Source organism: Carcharodon carcharias, chromosome 11 (assembly GCF_017639515.1).
Source record: "Carcharodon carcharias isolate sCarCar2 chromosome 11, sCarCar2.pri, whole genome shotgun sequence".
In the NCBI taxonomy this organism is placed as follows: domain Eukaryota; kingdom Metazoa; phylum Chordata; class Chondrichthyes; order Lamniformes; family Lamnidae; genus Carcharodon; species Carcharodon carcharias.
In genome coordinates, this window is record NC_054477.1 from 121970228 (window position 1) to 121993689 (window position 23462).

At 45.4% G+C, this 23462-nt stretch overlaps 1 protein-coding gene across 3 annotated transcripts in view; it reads left to right on the forward strand.

Annotated features, from left to right (window-relative positions):
- Positions 1–23462, forward strand: part of LOC121284247 (nectin-1-like) — an 81883-nt gene that overhangs the window by 25705 nt on the left and 32716 nt on the right. For all 3 annotated transcript variants that reach the window (XM_041199568.1, XM_041199571.1, XM_041199570.1), the window contains exon 5: positions 11111–11277. In XM_041199568.1, the coding sequence (XP_041055502.1) occupies positions 11111–11277 (167 nt within the window). The remainder of the gene's footprint in view (positions 1–11110; positions 11278–23462) is intronic.

Genomic DNA, 23462 nt, shown 5'->3' on the forward strand with positions numbered 1-23462 from the left:
TAGAATCATTCTGGGTGGAGCTAAGAAGAAACAAGGGACAGAAAACATTAGTGGAAGTTGTCTATAGGCCTCCAAATAGTAGTGATAAGGTAGGGGATGGTATTAAACAGGAAATTAGAAATTCATGTAACAAGGGTGCTCCAGTAATCATGGGTGACTTTAGTCTACATATAAACTGGGCAAACTAAATTAGCAATAATACTGTGGTGGATGAATTTCTGAACTGTGTACAAGATGGTTTTTTAGACAATATGTCGAGGAACCAAGTAGGGAACATGCTGTCCTAGATTTGGTATGGTGCAATGAGATGGGGTTAATTAATATTCTTGTTGCACGTGGTTCTTTAGGGAACAGTAACCAAAACGTGACGGAATTCTTCCTTAGGTTGGAAAGTGAAATAGTCCAATCCGAAACTAGGATCCTAAATCTAAACAAAGGAATCTAAGAAGGTATAACATAGATTGGAGAACTTCATTATAAGGCATGATGGTGGCTAGATAATATCGAATATTTAAGGAACAAATGTATGCTTGCAACAGTTATAAATACCTTTCTGGCGCAAAAACAGAACAGGAAAAGCGACCCAACCATGGACAACAAAATAAATTAAGGATAGTATTAGATCCAAAGAGGAGTTATAAAGTTGCTGGAAAAAATAGCAAGCCTGAGGATTTGGAGCAGTTTAGAATTCAGGAAAGGAGGACCAGAAATTGATTAAGAGGGGAAAAATAGAGTATGAGAGTAAACTTGCAAGGAACATAAAAGAGGACTGTAAAAGTTTCTATAAGTATGTAAGAAGAAAAAGATTGGTGAAGACAAGTGTCCCTTACAGTCCAAAATGGGCAAATTTATAATAGAGAACAGGGAAATGGCAGAGAAATTAAACAACTACTTTAGTTCAGTCTTTACAGAGGAAGACACAAATAACATGCCAGGAATGCTAAGGAATCGAGGGCCGAGTGAGAAGGAGAAATTGAAGGAAATTGGTATTACTAAAAAAATAGTGCTGGAGAAATTAATGGGACTGAGAGCCAATAAACCCTCAGGGCCTAATAATCTACATCCCAGGATACCAAAGGAGGTGGTCATGGAAATAGTGGATGCGTTGGTTGTCACCTTCCAAAATTCTGTAGATTCTGGAACACTCCCAGCAGATTGGAGGGTGGAAAATGTAACCCCACTATTTAAAAAAGGAGGGAGGGAAAAAATGGAATTACAGACCAGTTAGCCTAACATCAGTGGTAGGGTAAATGCTAGAGTCTTTTGTAAAGGATATGATAACAGGACACTTAGAAAATATCAACAGGATTAGACAAAGTCAACATGGATTTATGAAAGTGAAATCACGTTTGACAAACCTACTGGAGTTTTTTAAGGATGTAACTAGCAGAATAGATAAGGAAGAACCAGTGGATGTGGTGTATTTGGATTTTCAGAAAGCTTTTGATAAAGTCCCACATAAGAGGTTAGTGTGTAAAATTAAAGCACATGGGATTGGGGGTAATATATTGGCATGGATTGAGAATTGGTTAGCAGACAGGAATCATGGAGTAGGGATAAAGGGGACTTTTTCAGAATAACAGGCTGTGAATAGTGGGGTTCTGCAGTGATCAGTGCTTAGGCCCCAGCTAACCAGAATATATATCAATGATTTGGATGAGGCAACCAAATGTAACATTTCTAAGTTTGCTGATGACACAAAACTAGGTGGAACATGAGTGGTGAGGAGGATGTTATGACGCTTCAAAGTGATTTAGACAAGTTGCGCGAGTGGGCAAATGCACGGCAGATGCAGTATATCGTGGATAAGTGTGAAGTTATGCACATTGGTAGGAAAAACAGAATGGCAGAGTATTATTTAAATGGTGATAGATTGGGAAATGTTGATGTACAGAGGGACCTGGGTGTCCTTGTACACCAGTCATTGAAAGCAAGCACACAGGTACAGCAAGCAGTTAAGACTACAAATGATATGTTGGCCTTCATTGCAAGAGGACTTGAGCACAGGAGCAAGGATGTCTTACTGCAGCTGTACAGGGCCTTGGTGAGGCCACACCAGGAGTATTGTGTGCAGTTTAGGTTGTCTTACCTAAGGGCAGAATTTTTCCGTTGATGTGTGGGGGGCCCCACTCGCCGACACATAAAATGGTGTGTGGTGAGGTTGGGCGCATGTCCCGATGTCACCGCGCATTAGCACGATATTTTGGCGGGCGGGCACGCAACAATGTTTGTTGCGACTGCCATTAATTAATGGGCCACTTAAGACCCTTGAGGCTCCAATTGACCTGGATTTTAAGGCGCCTGTGCAATCTTCGGCTCGTTACACAGGCACAACGGGCAGGTGGGTATCAGAAATTTGCATGAAGCTCTCCACAGGCAGGAGAAGAGGGCTCAGTGGGTTCACGAATCAAGACATTTAAAAATTACTGCTCAGAAGTTAGTGAAACTTTCCTTTGTGAGGTGGGAAAGTTGCAAACGCATAGCAGCTGCTTGGACTGGACTCATAACCTTCAGGTCAGCACTTTTCAGTGAGGATTTGTTTTGGGGCATGTAGGTTTCAGGAAGCCTCCCTGAGTCTGGGAATGGGAGGCGGCCTCTCCACTGGAGGCACCTCATCTGAGGAGGAAGGGAGGGCTAGAAGGGGGAGGAGGCTAGTAGTGCATATTCAGCCTCCAGGGGAGCCACCTTTGGGAGGCACAGGGACTGCAGGGCTAAGAGGTAGTCCAAGGCGCAAGGGGCCGCAGAAGACGGCACTCTCCTGCTGCCAGGATATACAGGCGGCGAAGCACCTACCTCAACATGTCTGAGGTGCGGTGTCGAAGGAGGCTCCATCTGTCAAGGGAGACAGTCAACAATATCTGTCAGATGATTGGTCCAGAGATCTCAGCTAACTGTGTGGGTGGATACCGCATGCCCGTGTCTCTAAAGGTCACAGCTTCCCTGAACTTCTATGCCTCTGGCTCTTTCCAGGGGTCAGTGGGTGATCTTTGCAGTGTCTCCCAATCAGTCGTCCACACTTGTGTCGAGCAGGTTACAGACGCTCTGTTCAGACGGGTATCCACCTTCATCCACTAATGTTGGGACGAGGCCAGCCAGACTGAGTGAGCTAGAGGCTTCGTAGCGATTGCTGGCTTCCCCTGTGTCCAGAATGCAATCGACTGCACACATGTGGCCATCAAGGCGCCAGCAGGTGAGCCCAGTGCCTTCGTCAAATGGAAGGGCTTCCACTCCATGAACGTGCAGATAGTGTGTGATCACAAGCTGCAGGTTCTGCAAGTCTGCGCAAGGTACCCAGGCAGCTACATCCTCAGACACTCCCAGGTGCTGGGGCTCTTCAGTGCTCCAGCACGGCTGGATGGATGGCTGCTGGGTGACAAGGGCTCAGAAGGTGGCTCATGACGCCTCTCCCCCATCTAAGAACAAAAACTGAGCAGCAGTATAATAGAAGTCATGCCTCCACAAGGGCTATGGTGGAGAAAGCCATCAGTCTTCTCAAAATGTACTTCAGATGCCTGGACCGTTCAGGGGCTGCACTGCAGTGTCCCCCAGATTGAATGTCGCTGGTAGTGGTTGCATGCTGGTCTCCCCACAATCTTGAGCTGCAAAGGGGGGACGCTGTGGATGAAGAAGATGTAGACGGAATGGCTGCGGCTGAGCACGATGAGTCCAGCAGTGAGTCCGAGGATGAGCACGCACAGGGAAATGAGGAGGGGGCACAAGCAAACCCTGGCATACTCTAGGGAGGCAGGGACACCTGGGACACTCTAATCCAAGGAACCTTTAGCTGGCACAGTACATATGGATCTCCAACACAAGCCCAGCCTGTAGTAGCCTCCATCCTGGAGACCTTAGTGCAAAATCTGACTGGATAGGAGCATTGACAACAAATCACTCATCAAATCTCAGGAATCCATGCACCAGCCCAGGAAAAGAGGCACCCCCAACCATTTTAGATGACATAAATTTAATGCTGTAATAAAAGTCTCTTGACATAACAGAAGTAAAGTGGTGTTGCACGTCACACACAATCGGAAGGAACTCATACTGGGGGCCAACAAAAAACCACCAGTGATGAACCCGGGGTGTGCCTAAGGTGCCTTCATTTTACATTTGCGGGTGCTACATCTTTGTGGTGCCCCCTCGCTGGCACTGGCATCTAAGACAGCCTTCTCTCTCTGCTGTCCTGTTGGCCTCGATGACCTTGGCGGACGTCCTCTGGCCCGTGGAGCCTGTGCAGGCCCCGCCTGGGAGGGAGCTGCTAGCTCCTCAACTGGCATCTCCCTAGTCGCCGCAGCCTCATTGGATTCTGCCCTCACCGGAGTGTCCTGAGAGGCACCCGCAGAGACAACTGGCAGCTGCTCCACCGACGTGAGGTCCATTCGGCCCTCCCTGCTCACCGTAGATGGATGGGCACCAAGGTGAGATATCTGGTGCCCAAACCACTGCCCACACGGGCACTGACCACATGAGGTCAATGTCCCTGTGAGGGATTGCAGGTCCGAACATAACCCCAGGAACCCTTGATCCTGTCCTTGGAGCTGACTCTCCATGAGAGTCGCTACTCTCTCCATGGAGGAAGCTTGGCGCTCAGCTATGAGGCTCAATGCATCGGCCACAGTCCGTGTAGATTCCTCCACCACTAACACCAAGCCAAGCAGAACTTCATGTATCTCCACCAGATGTTCCCAAACACTCGGCCACGCATCAGCACTTGGCTGCATCTCCAATGATTCCAGAGGCTGATCATCAGCGACGGACTGAGCATGTGCCTGGGCCGCTGCAGTCCTCCGGCTGCTGGCGCCATCGGCACTCTCTGTCTCCGCCAGCTGCTCCAGTGACTGTGAAGTGCCCTCACCGCTGTGACACGGGACACTAACCGAAGATATGATGCCCACCGAGATGCCAGTATCTGCTTTGGCGCCTGCCTGGCAGAGATGGTGTGATGCTTCTGATGGTAAAACTTCAAGCCCCTCAGGTCAGAGGGGGCCCCTGCTGCTCTGGGTCCCGGTCCTGTGCCGCTGATACTGAAAGGAAGAGTAAGGAAATTTGATCAGTTAGCCTGCGGGCAATGTCAATGTACATGTCTGTCCCCAGGATCATCATGCGCTCATTATTCCACACACACTGGGCAAGCATGTTGGTTATGTCACTCACTCAACAATCAGCACTGCCATGGATGTTGGGAGACTACTGTTGACGTGGGTGCTGGCCATACATACCTGCCCGTGGAACCCCAACCTCTCCGGCTCCAGTGGACCTGGGCGCGTGGCGCTTCTCCAAGTGAAGGGCCTCCTGCTCAAAACGGCTAAGCAGCAAAATCTGGCCTGGCCCACGGCCAGTCCTCAGCCACTTGGTGTTTTTTTTATGAGAATTCTTCTCCTGGAAATGAAATAATAGCATTGATAAGTGATCCTTGTACTGTCAATCTCCAGGCGGCCGGCTCACCCCAAGCCCATTTGATATTGCAGGAGTGCAGTGCATCCTTCCCCCACTGATAGCCCAGCGCTCACACAAATACGCCATATGTGTCCTTCCCCACCCCCCCAACTCCTTGATCACATGCTGCCTTCATCACAGTTGGGAACACACAGTTGTACCTGCCGTTGCAAGGAGGCACAATGACGTGGAGCGCAGAGGGCAGCAGATACATCAGATTCAAGCCACCTTGAACATCCCCTCCCACCATGTCATCACCCTGATTTCGACTTGTCCTGGAGTTCGAGCAGTGCGCCTGGGTGCAGATCCTCCAGGTTGCCCACCCCACAGTCATGTGGATGTCAGTCCATCACATGCTGTGGGTGCAGAACCCATCTCACCACAACCCTCTCAGGCTGACAAATGCATGGGGAATATCTGCTGGGCCATCCAGCTAAGGACACATGCCGTTAATGACTCATTGCACTCAGGTCACTAAGACATGGGTCGTCAGCCAGTGGGGGAGAAACTTACATGATAGGTGAACTGAACGATGCCAACATGCTACTCACCCTTGCTGTGCACAGCAGGTTGTTGAAGTGTTTGCGGCACTGGGTCCATGAGCGCTGCATCACGTCGTGGGAGCTCACGACCTCTGCTACCTCCTTCCTCGAATGCTTGGTCAAGTGAGGTGGCCTCCTTCTCCCGTCCTCGAGGAAGAGCACCTCCTGTCGTGCTGCCACCTCCTTGAGGAGGGCAGCAAGGTGCTCGTCTGAAAACCTGTGACCACCCGCCCTACTGTCCTGCATGGCCAGCCTCGATGTGCCTTGGCCCCGACCTCTAGCCATGTACAACAGCCTTGGAGCGGCTGCAGCTTGGCCTTTAACCAGGCTGCCGGGTCGCCATTCAACCCGGCGGCGATTGCGGATCTGCCTCCACCCATCCACTCCCGCCGTCCCCAGGAGTCGGCAAACACACTGGGCGGGCCTTAATTGGCCCACCTGCATAAAATGGCAGCGCGGTCCTGATCGCTGGTGCCCGCTCCCACACAGGGCGCCCAACTTGGGGAAAATTCTCCCCTAAGAGAGGATACACTTGCCATAGAGGGAGTGCAGCGAAAGTTCACCAGACTGATTCTTGGGATGGGAGGATCTTTGTATTAGGAGAGATTGGACTGAATTGACCTGTGTTCACTGGAGTTTAGAAGAATGAGAGGGGATCTCATTCAGACATCGAAAATTCTGACAGGGTGGGACATGTTGTATGCAGGGATGATGTTTCCTCTGGCTGGGGGGTCTAGAACAAGGGACACCGAATCAGGATACTGGGTGGACCATTTAGGACTGAGATGAGGAAACATTTCTTCACTCAGACGGTGGTGAACCAGTGGGATTCTCTACCACAGAGGCCTGTGGAGTCCAAGTTACTGAGCACATGTAAGAAGGAAAATATATAGATTTCTGGACTCTAAAGGCATCAATGGGTATAGGGAGGGAGTATGGCATTGCAATACAGGATGAACTATGATCATATTGACTGGTGGAGCAGGCTCGAGGGGCTGAATGACCTACTCCTGCTCCTATTTTCTATGTTTCTTGCCATCCTCAGACTCTTATCAATTCCTTAATGGCTTGCATAGATGTGCTTCAGCACCTCTCCTCTCATCTGCTTAGAGACTATGACTCTACTTCCTTTGTACAAGGTGCCATCTTGGGGTGTCACTGCATCTCTGTATGCCCAATATATTCTTGTGACCACAGGCGTGTCCTTGATGACCTCAGGCCATGCTTTCATCACTGCTTCTTGTAGAACTTGGAGAGTTGCATATTGTTGGATAGTTTGCTTGTTTTGAGCAAGGCACTTGTCTGTCAGGTTCAATGTCTCTTCTGAATTGATGACTTCCAGAGCATGTTGAGCTGCTGCCTCATGCTGAATCTGGAACATTTCATGTTCTGTTGCAGCATCCTGTAATTTCTTCATGGGAAATGCTGCTCTTGACATCATGTCAGCGATATACATTTGTTTCCCTTGCTTGTGTGTCAAGTCCAGATGATGTCACTGTAAACGAAGTAACATCCTTTGCACTTTGGAGCAGATAGTAATGGTTTGAGAAAAATACTGTGAAGTGGCTTGTGATTGAACTCCACTGTTATATTATCTCTCCCAAGCAAGTATGCTCACAAGCAAAAATAATAGCCTGGCACTCTTTCTCGATCTGAGCGTGGCGTTGTTCTATTTGTGTTAATGCCCTAGATGTAAATGCGACTGGTTGTCCTTGTTGTGTTAGGGTTGCTCCAAGACCTGTCTCACTGGTGTTACTCTGCAATATGACTTCATCAGTGATGTGATACTACTTCAGCACTGGTGTTGCTGTCACCAATTGTTTGATTTTACTGAATGCTGGCAGCTTCTTCTGTTCCCCAATACCACTGCACATCTTTGGCAGTGAGTTTGCATAATAGTTCACACTCTGACGAAAAATTAGGCAAAAAATTTTGCTAAATAGTTCATGAATCCAACAAATCATTGCACTGCTTTCACAACTGTTAATCACTGCATTGCTGCTAGTGCTTTCACCTTGTCAGGAGCCAGGCAAAGACCTTTTGCTTATAATATGTGACCTAAGTTTTTGGCTTCACGCATCTTCAGTTGCAATTTCTTCTTGTTCAGCTTCAGGTTCTTCTGGCGAGCTCTTTCTAGCTGTCATATTAAATTTGATCATGGTCAGCTATGGTTTCTTGATTGTAGCTCCACATCCATAGACTAGTAGACCATCCACTATGGCTTCCACTCCAGGAAGATCACTAAATATCTCATGCTGTCTGCGCTGATACTATTCCGGAGTCATGGAAATTCTAAACAGCATATGCAACCATCTCTATTTCCCAAACGGCATTCAGAAGGTAGCTAGAAAGCTCCTGTTTTCATCCACCTTCACTTGCCAGTAGCCATCGTTCGCATTTAGGGTAGTGAATATTTTTGTCTTGGCAAGTTGCAGTGAAATCCCTTCAATGGTTGTCATGGGTAGTGAGATTGCTTCAGCATGTTATTTAGATCCTTTGGGTCTAAGCATACTCACAGCTTTCCAGGTTGTTTCACTGCTGCCATGCTGCTAATCCAGTCTGTAGGAGTTGTCACTTTCTTGATTACTCCCTTCTTCTCCAGCTCTTCTATCTTGTCTTTTGGGGTTGACTTCAGGGCAGCTGGAACTCTTCTTGGCAGATGCTGAATTGGTCTTACACTGCCATCTACTTGGAGATTATATTCTCCAGGTAGACATTCAAACCCTGTAAAAACATCTTTGTACTCCTTTAGGACCTGTTCAGCAGTCAATGGTTTTGTGTCCTGCAACACATTTTAAGTCGCTGTTTGCACATTTAGGGTTATGAGTTCACCTTTAGACTTGCCCCAGCTGAGATGAGTGGCTGTTGCATCCCCTCTATGAACTCTAAATCTTCCTTCTTGCCATTGCAGTGAGCTCTCAGAATAACTTATCCTCTCAGTGTGATTATCGTGCCATCTTATATCCTCAAACTTACTTTCGAAGGCTTCATTTTTGGATCGCCACATTGAGCCTCTTTGCATTGCTCTGTGAAGGTCATGATGTCGCACAGCACACCAGTGCCTATCTGACACTTCTTGTTTTTTTTCATTCATTCATGGGATGTGGACTTTGCTGCCTGGGCCAGCATTTATTGCCCATCCTTAGTTGCCCTTAAGAAGGTGGTGGTGAACTGCCTTTTTGAACCACTGCAGTCCATGTGGTGTAGGGACACCCACAGTGCTGTTAGGAAGGGAGTTCAAAGATTTTGAATTTTGACCCAGTGACAGTGAAGGAACGGCAATATATTTCCAAGTCAGAATTGTGAGGGACTTGCAGGGGAACTTTTAGATGGTGGTGTTCCCATCTATCTACTTTGCTTTGGTGTTCCCATCTAACAAACTAATCTCCCTGAGGTAGCTCTGTGCGTTAGGGAGATTTCTACGCTCTTATGTGCGCATGTGGGAAAGAGCACTGGCCCTGATTCAGTCTACTCCCCCTGCCCGCACAGGGACCGCTCAGCTCAATTACTTCATATACCTCTCAGACACATCCTTTAAAGTCCATTGTCTGGAATTTACACAGGGGGCAGGCTGCAACACCCCAGAGTAAATTTCGGGTGCGAACCCACCTCCATTTAGCTGGCTTACCCCACTTTAATTTTTCCGGGTGTGCATCACACTGGGAAGGCCTTAATTGGCCCGCTCACTCAAAATAGCAGCACCCAGCCGATCGCAGGTGGCGATCAGCTGCATGCCTGCCCGCGCCCGCTCCGGCCCAGCGGCCCCCTAAATGGGGAGAAGGTTCTCCCCTATGTTACAAACTCAAAGACTACAGTCTTTCTAGCATAATGTCTTTATTGAACTGAATGTAATATGGCTACCTGCAGGGAGACCTGCATGGACTTCTGACTGGGGCACCGCCTTGCCCACAGTGGGTCCCACCTGCGATGGGGCTGGAAAATCCCGGCCAGTATCTCTGAAGGTATAGCATTCCCAAAGTAATGGACTGAAGTTGCAGCCTATATACTCAAATCTCTGGAGTGTGATTTGAAACCAATGACCTTCGAACTCAAAAATTGAGTCAAGGCTGACGGGCCAGTGAAAATTAAATGGGCAATTAAGGGCCTTATCCTGCTGTTGGCTCCGATATAACAGCAAGCTGTAGAGGCCAGTGCCCAACATGTAGTCCAGCAGGTTTAACTCTGAAACAGGGGGAGGTGCCTTCTTTTTGGTTCCCCCCCCATGCTAATCAGAGGCCCCCAACAGTTTTGTCTCTCCATGTCTGCCCTCCGCTCCCTGCCCTATCTAACCTGCCTCCCACCCCTCCTCACTGGGGTCTGTCAGCCCGTTCCTTGAGTGATCTCAGACTTACCTCAATGTTCGGGTCCATCACGGAACACCACCTCATGCCCTACCTACAGCACCAGCAGTGGCCACTGTCCCTGCTGGTAATACAGATGTGCAGAATTGCCAGCCTCCAATTGACAGCCTGGTCTACGAGGTCGGATATTCTCCTGAAGATTAACCAAAGTCCCACCTCATACTAATTAAAGGACCATCACTGAAAAATTAAAGTGGGGTAAGCCAGCTAAATGGAGGTGGGTTCGCACCCGAAATTTACTCTGGGGTGTTGGAGCCTGCTCCCTGTGTAAATTCTAGACAATGGACTTTAAAGGATGTGTCTGAGAGGTATATGAAATAATTGAGATAATGGATTAGGCAAATATGGATTACTATTTTAAATTAAATGTAGCTTTAGCACAAGAATAAAGGTACATTTATCTGGAAGTTCTTCCTCACATAAAGAGTGATTTTTTTGGAATAGACTCTTAGAAAGAGTTATGGGGGTGGAATAATTAGAAGTATTATCTGGGCATTATAGGGTCTCTCTGGATGGAACAGCTATGATGGGCTGAATGGACTTTCTTATCTTTAATTATTTTATTCTTTCCACCCTGAACTTTTTATGTAACACATAAACTTATTGACTGAGACTTACCGATTGAAAACAAATTACTTTTCTGGAAGCAGTATTAATCAAAGTATATGCATTCAAAATTATCTCAAATATTTTGCAACAAAATCTGAAAAGTGTATTTTCCAAGTATCTTTAATTTAAAGTGAATTTAATTATTATCTATTATTTTCCAAGGCAAAATGACTCACTTCCTGAAGGCATTGAACTAGTCAAAAATAACCTCAAATTCAAGGGACCTATGAAGGAAAGTTATGCTGGCATGTATATGTGTGTAGTATCCTATCAACACTGGAAGAAGAGAGCATATTGGGAAATTGAGATTACTTCAGATGAAAATCAATGTACGTATTTACATTTTACTAAGAACAATTTTGTTTTGACTTAAGATGGTTTGGATGAACATCACAGGGTTTTGGAATCTGAAATGAATTGATATATTTCTATAAACCAGCTTGACATTGTACTTACAACATCATTATACATAAAAATTAGGTTGTATATCTGATGAGGAAAAATGCCAATTCTCAACAGATGTCAAATAGAGAAGATTTCAATGTTGACAGATCCAGATTCTTGATAGATTTTGCATTCTGTTTGGCAGTTCATAATTTACACTAATGTTATAGGATAATGCTATTGAATGTTGTAACCCATAATATTGGTAACTTAATTACAATATAGATTGCTGTTGACATAAAGGGTCAGATATTCACAGAGTTGGGGAGACTCCGCGGACCTTTAAAAATAGCGAATGATACCCTATTCTGGGATTCCTGCCCCCATTCCTGGCATCCCAAATTTTGGATAATATGGGAGAAGAGTGTGGGAAGAGTGTGATCCATTGTGGGTATACGAAGCTTGTGGCTCCCCACAATTTTCATTGAGTTGGGGGGTAGCTTCTCAAGGGCTTATGGTTCATGGTCCCTCAGAAGAGTGGTGAACCATAGCCTGGAATGTGGAAACTTGTTGAAAGATAACTTCAAAAGGTTTTTCCATCTCCCTGCTTGCCAACCCCTGTCCCTACCCAATCCCAATGGCCATTTATAACCTTCATGCCAAACCATGCCCCCACCCACCCCAATAACCAATCATACCCCCCATGCCAACTCATTGTGCTTATATGCACATTTACCCCGTATACACTCTGTACAGAACCAATGAACCCTATAATAACAATGGCAAGTGTTGAAATAGCAGAAACTATAAGCACTTGACACCTCTTTATCTTGTGTAAATAAACATTGAACCATTCAGAAAATAGATCTATGAAAAAGACTGTCAAACAATATTTTCCCTTGTGTGTAGTTGTTTCAACAAACTACTAGAAGTCTGGGCTCTCAGCCAAGCATGCACTTGTACCTCCTCCCCCCAGGCACTTTATTATGAGGCAAGCATGCTGAACCAGGAAATTTCCCAAATCCTGCTTCCTTCCTCTGAGATGAACATCCAGCCTAAAATGTAGGTTGTGACCAAAATAGTACCTCTAAAATAATTTTCTCCAGCATGTTTTGAATAAGATCTATGATATTATTTTGCTAGCATAATATTGTTGAGGCACACTTTGACCAGAATTCTGAACAGTGTCCCGAATAATATTTATTTAACTGATATTGAGTGATAAATCAAACCATGACTGGGTTAATGTCACATTCCAGTTTTTGCAGAGACATCTTCAATGGGTCTCCAAGGGTTATTTAGTGACTCCAAAGAAAACTGGCCTTATTTTCAAAGATTGGTTATTCGGGACATCTATTACAAAATAGGTAATCCCAGCAGCATTTTCAGGGAATCTAACAAATTTACATTTGGGTTACTATCAGACATAAAAAAAATCACACAGTGTGAAGTACTAGCACAAACAACCCCTCCAATGTGAAATCCGTTTACAGATCTGACGATAAAAATAAATCATAAAGACTGTAGTTGTTGACTTTGGCGAGAAACCAGGGCAAGAGGACTGCGATGAATTGCATTTGCCTTCTTTGGCCCACTTTGGCCCCACCATTCTGATGCTTTGCTTGACCTCCCAAATTATCCACCTTTCTTATTCCCAATGATTTTTTTGCCTGATTGCCTGCCTGATTCCTAATGCTTATAATATAATCCCAATTTGCAATGCCAATGTCTCTCAAGCTATAATTTCCTGCATTGGCACTGTGAGAGGGAAACGGGGTAACTCGATGTCTCTCCAGCTGCTCCTTACCCTCCAAAGGGAGGAGGAGTGGCAACTGGACACCCCTGGGACATCCACTCAGAAATCTCAGAGACTGTCCTCTCCCTCTGAGTCCCCTTTGCCTGCGAGCCCCTGAACCTTGTCCTCTGTTACTGCAGAGGAAGCAGCTGGTCAATGAGTGATTCTAGAGAGAGGACTGTGTGTGGGGCAAGGCCTTTCAGAGCCTTGTGCAAGCACTCTACTATGCATGCAGGTCCTTCACGTACCACGCTCACCTCACTGTCCTGAGAATATTCAATGCTGCCTATCTCACTTTTACTTCTCCATCTGAGCTGACCTGCATCTCCACTCATCCAATGATCAGAGCCCTGTGCAACACCTGATCTTGCCCATCACAACTGCCATTTCACTTTTTATTTAGACAGCATGGCCTTGATTTGGTTTCTTGTGTGCTACCCCATCTTTTCTCCTCCTCCTGTCACCCATTTCCTTTCCACCATCACAGTTGATCCCCCTGGCATCACCTTCCACTTACCCTCTGTGACCTACCAGCCACAACCCTTTTCCTTCAGGGATGCCCAGGTGAATGTGCACATTCCCTAAGATAAAAGCAAAATACTAAAGATGCTGGAAATCTAAAATAAAAACAAAAATACCTGGAAAAACGCAACAGGTCTGACCGCATCTGCGGGGAGGGATACAGTTGACATTGCGAGTCCATATGACCCTTCATCAGAAATAAGAAATATAGAAATGAGGTGAAATATAATCTGGTAGAAGGGTTGGGACAGGTAGAGCTCAATAGGGGGCCAGTGATAGGTGGAGGCCAAGAAGAGACTGCCAAAGTTGTCATAGACAAAAGGACAAAGGGGTGTTGATGGTGGTGATATTATCTAAAGGATGCGCTAATGGGGACATTAAGGGTAGCAAGCAGTACAAGCTAGTGACAGATGGCCCTAGTGGGGGTGGGGTGGGGGGAAGGGATTGAAATGGGCTAAAAAGTGGAGATGAAACAATGGATCAAAATAAATCTAAAAATAGGTGGGAAAAGAAAAATATATTTGTAAAAAAATTATAAATTATTCGAAAAAGGGCATTTGGAAAGGGGGTTGGAGGAGAGAGTTCATGATCTGAAATTGTTGAACTCAATATTAAGTCCGGAAGGCTGAAAAGTGCCTAGTCGGAAGATGAGGTGCTGTTCCTCCAGTTTGCGTTAAGCTTCACTGGAACAATGCAGCAAGCCGAGGACGGACATGTGGGCATGAGAGCATGGTGGAGTATTGAAATGGCAAGCGACAGGGAGGTCTGGGTCATGCTTGCAGACAGACCGAAGGTGTTTCACAGAGCGGTCACCTAGTCTTCGATTGGTCTCTACAATGTAGAGGGGACTGCATTGGGAGCAGCGAATGCAGTAGACTATATTGAGGGAAGTGCAAGTGAAGTGTTTAAGCCCTTGGACGGTGAGGAGGGGGGAAGTAAAGGGGCGGGTGTTGCACCTTCTGTGGTTGCATGGGAAGGTGCTGTGGGAGGGGGTTGAGGTGTAAGGGGTGATGGAGGAGTGGACCAGGGTGTCCCGGAGGGAACGATCCCTGCAGGAAGCTTCCTGTGGGGGTGAAGGGAAGATGTGTTTGGTTGTGGCATCATGCTGGAGTTGGCGGAAATGGCAGAGGATGATCCTTTGAACCTGGAGGCTGGTGGGGTGAAAAGTGAGAACAAGGGGAACCTATCATTGTTCTGGGAGGGAGAGGAAGGTGTGAGGGCGGATGCGTAGGAGATGGGCCGGACACGGTTGAGGTCCCTGTCAACCATCGTGGGTGGAAAACACTTGGTTAAGGGAGAAGGAAGACATGTCAAAGGAACTGTTTTTGAAAGTGGCATCATCAGAACAGATGCGTTGGAGACGAAGGAACTGAGAGAATGGGATGGAGCCCTTACAGGAAGCGGGGCGTGAGGAGCTGTAGTTGAGGTAGGTGTGGGAGTCGGTAGGCTTGTAATGAATATTGGTGGACAGTCTATCACCAGAAATTGAGACTGAGAGATCAAGGAAGGGAAGGGAAGTGTCAGTGATGGACCACGTGAAAATGATGGAGGGGTGGAGATTGGAAGCAAAATTAATACATTTTTCCAGACCCAGACGAGAGCATGAAGCGGCACCAAAGCAGTCATCGATGTACCAGAGAAAGAGTTGTGGAAGGGGGCCGGAGTAGGACTGGAACAAGTAATGTTCCACATACCCAATAAAGAGACAGGCATAACTGGGCCTGCATGGGTGGGAATACAAAAAGAAGGACATTATGCCTCAGTTGCATACAGCCTTGACCCCACCTGGAGTATTGCAATCAGTGCTGGGCGTCATGCTTCAGGATATATTTGCTTTGGAGGGTGTGGAATAGCATAGATTCTCCAGAATCTTTTTCATTTGCAGTCTTTTTTAACTGTACCCCATTTATCTAAAATAAGAAGGCACAGAGCCGTCAATGTGTAACATGTCAGATGAAATTCACCACTTAGAGGGTTAAATTATGAGGACAGGTTGCATAAATGTGGCTTTTACTCCCTTATCAAGAAGTTTGAAAGATGAGGTCTTTGAAACATTAAAAGGATTTGATAGGACAGACGAAGAGAAACTATTTCATCAAGTTAGGGAATTAAGAACAAAGCAATATCATTTTTAAATTAGAGCTGGGCCATCCAGGAATGAAATCAAATTCACACAAATCTATTCCTATGTTCTTTGAGCCCCAACTGCATTCACCTCCGAACCCAATTCACATTATCACTTGATGCCATCACCAGCTTCCGGCAGGAGACAGTACTATTTAAATAAGATCTGGGAGAGAGAAACAGTGGCAAGGGTCTGAGGATAATGAGACTTGGTGGAAAAGCGACATCAGGCTCAGGTGGTGGCAAGTCTGACAGCACTTGGAAGGATGTTGAGCCTGGAAGTACACAGTTCTAGAAGAGATTGAATAATGAAGTCCCAATGTACTTGTACATTCTTGCTTATGTGGTAATGTCAAATTAAGGCTGTGAAATTGGACGGAATCTTCATGTGGTTTATTGGGATATGTCAGGTTATGCAAGGGAAAGTTATTATACTGATTTGTTAATTGAATGGAAAAGTCTATGAGTGAGTTCATAATTTTCATTCTGAATTGTAGATACATTTATGCATTTGTTATGTTAGAAATATTTAAGGTATATGGTAGAATAGTGAAGAACTGACGTGACAGCTATATTTCACCAAAAAATTCTTGAATATAAATTATACTTTTTGTAACTGAAATAATCAAAAATAACATGGCAGAAATGGTTCTAGAATTTGACTGCTACCCGGTTATAGGTTGTAAGAAGAGATTAGTTCCTGTGGAAAAGAACTTACATTTATCTCGTGGTCAGGATATCCCAAAGTGTTGAACAGCAGTAAATTTCTTCTGAAGTGTAATCACTATAGCATAGGAAAACTTGCAGTCAATTTACACATAGCATGAAATGAATTAAGTAATTAATTTCCTTGTTTTGAAGATTTGATTGGCTGTAGGGAACCAATTAGGGGAAGGGACTAAATCTGGAGTTTAATAGGTAATTGGTTGAACAAAGTTTGTTGAAGATTTTGCTATTAGTGTGGGGAATACAGGGCTGAGAGCTAAAATTGAGATTTGGCAAAGAAAAGAGTATCTGAGTTCATCCCAGGAAATCTCTTGCTATTCAAGAGAATAATATAACTAGGGGGAGAAAAATGAATTATGTATTTCTGTGGAAAACTGTTATGATCTGTAGTCATGATGGCAGCAGAACAAAGGTGTAGCTAAAAATGGACACTTAAAAAGCATTAAATGACTGAAGTAAAATAACAGAGTTCACAGGGGAGGGTCTTTCCTCCATTCTCTATTGAATCTTTATTGGCTGAAATTAGGGATTCAATTCTCAAGTATGGATGTTAGTCAATTCGAACAGCTAATCTCCCCAGAAAGGTAAATTGCTAATAGCACTGAGACTTCCTGGGACAATTTTTAATGATCAGGGTGCAAATGTGAGCATGTATCAGAACCATACTCATGACAAGGGCAGACAATTTACATAAATGTAATTTAAAGGGATCAGGACATTAGTAGGGGAACCAGCAACTCAGAGTTCAACTTCCACAGGGCAAGTTACAACATTGTATTCAATAAATGTGTTCATTTGTGAGTTAGGACTGAAAATTTGACCATGAAAACTGTTCAATTGTTGTAAAAACCTAATTTGCCATTAACAGTCCAATGGGAGAGGATCTGTGCAACAATAGTGAATGACTGAGCCGAGGTTGTTTCCCCAAAGTGGTAGGCTATTGACTGGGGAAATTGTACAGTAGAACATCGATTGTACTAAAATGCTTGTAAAGTGCAGAAAGATAGCTAAATAGATGGTTGTAGTATTAGTCTTCTGCTTTCCAGTGAGTTAATACAATGGCATCTTGAGAGGTGCTAAATCAATGTGTATTTGGGCCCAAGCAATGATTTACTGCAGTCATACACAAAAGCTATGAAATAAGAAGATGGTGGAAGGCTGTAACTATAGCAACTGATGGACGTGCTCTGCCTTATATTACTTTAAAATGAAGTCTTGAACTTGTTAGTTTTAATCAAAAACTAGATAAAATAAAATGTGGTTGGATGTCGGTGGCAAATACTGATAGACTCATCCAGATTATTCCATACTTTCCAGAAATGGATTAACTAGGATTGGAGAAAATTAACTGCTTGTTAAGATTCTGTTAAAGTGGTTAATGAGGAACTAGTCCAGCAGTTTGCAGCCATACAATCAAATCATCGATACTTCACTGAATTTTACAATGGGGAAGATTTCAAAGCAACAGCACAGGCTAATAGCAGCAGTTAGGACACCCCCACCATACCCAATCCTTTAAACTGCTTTTAAAATCATCAATCATTTTTGTCAATCCCTCCATGGTTTCATCCCCCCTTGTCTCAGGCGCCTCTTTAAGTTCAAGCTGCTCAAAGATCTTTATGCTCCTCTGATTCTGGCCTCTTGCACATTCCTGACTTTCATTGCTCCATGACAGGGAGTCATGCCACCAACTGCAAGACCCTAATCTCTAGGATTCCTTTCATAAATTTCTCCAACTCTCCCTGCTTCTTTAACATGCTCCTTAAAACATACGTCTTTGACCAATATCACCTTATGTGGCTTGGTGTCAAATAGTGTTTGCTATGAAGCACTTTGGGATTTTTACAGTAGGATAAGTATCCTGCCTCACAAAAACAGCCAGCTTCCAGTGACTGGCATATGACCAGAACACAGGGAGCTGATGAGAAGTGACTGAAGCATTCTGGGAGAAGTCACCGCAGCCACCGCCACTCAGGAGGGAATCGAGAAGGACTCTTGCACTCCACAGGAGGAAGAGCATCCAACAGAGGGCGCTGGTGAGAAGTGACTGAAGCATTCTGGGAGAAGTCACTGCAGCCACCGCCACTCAGGAGGGAATCGAGGAGAAAGATTCTTGCACTCAACAGGAGGAAGAGCATCCAACAGAGGGTGCTGGTGAGAAGTGACTGAAGCATTCTGGGAGAAATCACCGCAGCCACCACGACTCAGGAGGAAATTCAGGAGGACCCACTGTCAAAGAACGGAATGGCCCCAAACATTACATTGCTGTAGTATTTCCATACCTCCATCCTCCTCAAGCCTAAAAAAAAGAGAGGAATGCCTTCAGGAGCGTACCAGACCTGCAAGGACACTCTTCTAAAAGTGGATTTTAAAGAAAAAGCAGCAGATTGGTGAGTAAATCCTGGGAGCAGACTTGGAAGGAGGAGCACCAGAGCGGTGACCTCAGGGCATAGAGTAACTGAAGCCAAAACTGTAAAAGTGACATCACAGGAAAGCTGTGACCTGATAGGTTGGTAGGAAATCTGCACCAAATTTGAAAAAAAAAACACTGCAAAGCTAATTAATATATTAATTATCTAAGTTGAGATGGCTGGGCAGGTGATGTGCTAAAGCTGTACGATGTGGGAGCTGGCAGATCCCATTGCGAGCCGCAGTGACCACATCTGCAGCAAGTGTTGGTTGCTGGAGGAACTCTGGCAGAGAATTGATGAGCTGGAGTCCGAGCTCCATACGCTGCAGCACATCCGGAAGGGGGAGAGTTACCTGGACGCTTTGTTTCAGGAGGCAGTCACACCTGGTAGATTAAGTACCTCAAGTCCGGTCAGTAGTCAGAGTCAGCAGGGTGTGATTGCAAATGAGGCAGGTAGAGGGATCCTGTGTTCAGGAACAGAGGAACCTCAGCTCTTGACCTTGTCCAACAGGTACGAGGTACTTGCTCCCTGTGTGGATGAGGAACAGGGCTGTAGGGAGGATGAGCCAGCTGACCACGGCACCATGGCTCAGGAGGCCATTCAAGAGGGGGGAGAAAAGAGACAAGTGGTAGTTGTAGGGGATTCTATAATCAGGGGAATTGATAGCATCCTTAGTAAGCAGAATCGAGAGTCCCGCATGGTATGTTGCCTGCCCGGTACCAGGGTGAGGGACATCTCTGACCGGCTTGAAAGGATATTGGAGAGGGAGGGGGAGGATCCAGTTGTTGTGGTCCATGTCGGGACAAATAACATAGGTAAGACTAGGAAAGAGGACCTGTTTGGGGATTATCAGGAACTAGGAACTAAATTAAAGAACAGGTCCTCAGGGGTTATAATCTCCGGATTACTACCCGAGCCACGTGCAAATTGGCATAGGGAACGCGAGAATAAGGGAAGTAAAAACGTGGCTAAAGGAGTGGTGCGGGAAAGAGGGATTCCATTTCGTGGGGCAGTGGCATCAGTATAGGAACAGGAGGGATCTGTATCGTGGGGACGGTCTTCACCTGAACAGATCTGGGACCAATGTTGTGGTGAAAAGGGTAAATAGGGTAGTCGAAAGGACTTTAAATTAGAAAGTGAGGGGGGGGAGGGAAGGGTAAAACTCCACGAAGTATGGCTAATGGGAACAAAGCAGCAAGTTAGCGTGTGTGGGGGGGCAGGGGTGGGGTGGGGGGGGGCGGTGGGCGGGGTGTGGTGGTGGATTCAACTTCATGGAAAATTATGAAAAAACTGAAAAGAAAGAACAGCCCAGGAGAGGATATTAAAGTCTCCAGAACACAAAATAGGACAGAGTGTTTGGAAAGGGCTAGGAATCTAACTTCAAACATATCAGATAAAGGGACGAAAATGAGAAAGGGAACGGGAAATACAGGACTGAAGGTGTTGCATCTGAATGCACGCAGTATATGAAATAAGGTAAATGAGCTTGTGGTGCAGATTGAAATCGGCAGGTCTGATGTGGTGGGTGTCACCGCGACATGGCTGCAAGGGGATCAGGACTGGGAGCTAAATATCCAAAGATCTACATCCTATCGAAAAGATTGGCAGGTTGACAGAGGGGGTGGGGTTGCTTTGTTAGTAAGAAATGAAATGAAATCGATAGCAAGAAATGACATAGGGTCAGATGATGTAGAATCTGTGTGGGTAGAGTTGAGGAACCACTAAGGTTAAAAAACCATAATGGGAGTTATGTACAGGCCTCCGAACAGTAGTCAGGATGTGGGGCACAAGATACACCAGGAGATAGAAAAGGTGTGTAAGAAAGGCAAGGTTACAGTGATCATGGGGGATTTCAATATGCAGGTAGAGTGGGAAAATCAGGTTGGTAGTGGATCCCAAGAAAAGGAATTTGTGGAATGTCTACGAGATGGCTTTTTGGAGCAGCTTGTGTTGGAGCCCACTAGGGAACAGGCAATTCTAGATTTAGTGATGTGTAATGAGGCAGATTTGTTAAGGGAGCTTAAGGTAAAGGAACCCTTAGGAGGAAATGACCATAATATGATAGAATTTACCCTGCAATTTGAGAGGAAAAAGCGAATCAGATGTAACGGTATTACAGTTGAATAAAGGCAAATACAGAGGCATGAGGGAGGAGCTGGCGAGAATTGACTGGGAGATGAGCCTAGCAGGAAAGACAGTGGAACAGCAATGGCAGGAGTTTCTGGGAGTAAATTGGGAGACACAGCAAAAATTCATCCCTAGGAAGAAGAAGCATAATAAGGGGAGGACGAGGCAACCATAGCTGACAAGGGAAGTCAGGGACAACATAAAAGCTAAAGAGAAAGCATACAATGTGGCAAAGAGCAGTGGGAAACCAGGGGATTGGGAAGCCTACAAAGACCAACAGAGGACAACTAAAAAAGAAATAAGGAGGGAGAAGATTAAATATGTGGGTAAACTAGCCAGTAATATAAAAGAAGATTGCAAGAGTTTTTTAGATATATAAAGGGTAAGAGAGAGGCAAAAGTGGACATTGGGCCGTTGGAAAATGATGCTGGAGAAGTAGTAGTGGGTAACAGAGAACTGGAGGAGGAACTGAATAGGTACTTTGTGTCAGTCTTCATGGTGGAAGACACGAGTAACCCCAAAGTTCAAGAGAGTCAGGGGGCAGAGGTGAGTATGGTGGCCATTACCAAGTAGAAGGTGCTAGGAATACTGAAAGGTCTGAAGGTGGATACATCACCTGGACCTGAAGGATTACACCCCAGAGTTCTGAAGGAGATAGCTGAAGAGATAGTGGAGGCATTAGTGGTGATCTTTCAGGAATCACTCGAGTCAGGGAGGGTCCCAGAGGACTGGAAAATCACTAATGTAACCCCCCTGTTTAAGAAGGGAGGCAAAAGACAGGAAATTACAGGCCGATTAGCCTGACCTCGGTCGTTGGTAAGATTTTAGAGTCCATTATTAAGGATTTCAGAATACTTGGAAGTGCATGGTAATATTGGGCAAAGTCAGCATGGTTTCATCAAGGGGAGGTCATGCCTGACAAATCTGTTAGAATTCTTTGAGCAGCTAATGAGTAGGTTAGACAAAGGAGAGCCAATGGATGTTATCTACTTGGACTTCCAGAAGGCCTTTGATAAGGTGCCGCACAGGAGCTGCACAGTAAGATAAGAGCCCATGGTGTTAGAGGCAAGGCACTAGCATGGATAGAAGATTGGCTGTCTGGCAGGAGGCAGAGAGTGTGGATAAGGGGATCATTCTCAGGATGGCGGCTGGTGACTAGTGGAGTTCTGCAGGGGTCAGTGTTGGGACCACAACTTTTCACTTTATACATTAATGATCTAGATGAAGGAACTGAGGGCATCCTGGCTAAGTTTGCAGATGATACAAAGATAGGTGGAGGGACAGGTAGTATTGAGGAGGCGGGGGGCTGCAGAAGGATTTGGACAGGTTAGGAGAATGGGCAAAGAAGTGGCAGATCGAATACAATGTGGGGAAGTGTGAGGTCATGCACTTTGGTAGGAAGAATAGAGGCATAGACTATTTTCTAAATGGGGAGAGAATTCAGAAATCTGGAGTGCAAAGGGACTTGGGGGCACTAGTCCAGGATTCTCTTAAGGTTAACTTGCAGGTTGAGTCGGTAGTTAGGAAGGCAAATGCAATGTTGGCATTTATTTCGAGAGGACACGAATATAAAAACAGGGATGTGCTGCTGAGGCTTTATAAGGCTCTGGTCAGACCACATTTAGAATATTATGAGCAATTTTGGGCCCCGTATCTCAGCAAGGATGTTCTGGCCCTGGAGAGGGACCCTTCTCTGGACCAGAGGAGGTTCACGAGAATGATCCCAGAAATGAAAGGCTTAACATATAAGGAACGTTTGAGAACTCTGGGCTATACTCGATGGAATTTAGAAGAATGAAGGGAATCTGATTGAAACTTACAGAATACTGAAAGGCCTGGATAGAGTGGATGTGGGGCCAGATGTTTCCATTAGTAAGAGAGACTAGGACCGGAGGGCACAGCCTCAGAGTAAAGGGAAGACCTTTTAGAACAGAGATGCGAAGAAACTTCTTTAGCCATAGAGTGGTGAATCTATGGAATTCATTGCCACAGAAGGCTGTGGAGGCCAGGTCATTGAGTGTATTTAAGACCGAGATAGATAGGTTCTTGATTGGTAAGGGGATCAAATGTTACGGGGAGAAGGCGGGAGGTTGGGGTTGAGAAACTTATCAGCCATGATTAAATGGCAGAGCAGACTCAATGGGCCGAATGGCCATATTTCTGCTCCTATGTCTTATGGTCTTATGACATGTTGCACATAATTATTGCAGAAGGTTTATCAAGCATTGAGGTCCACAACTTGGATGGCTATAAAACCCATTGCACTTGGTTCCTAACTGAGCCCTAATTCTGTGAATACTCTACACTATTTGCTAAAAATTATTTTAATAAATATGGAGGATTAAGAAAAGCCTGTGATAGAATTGAAATTAGCATCAGAGGATTATAGTGGAACTTTATTTTTCCAAATAATGTTAGGAAGGTG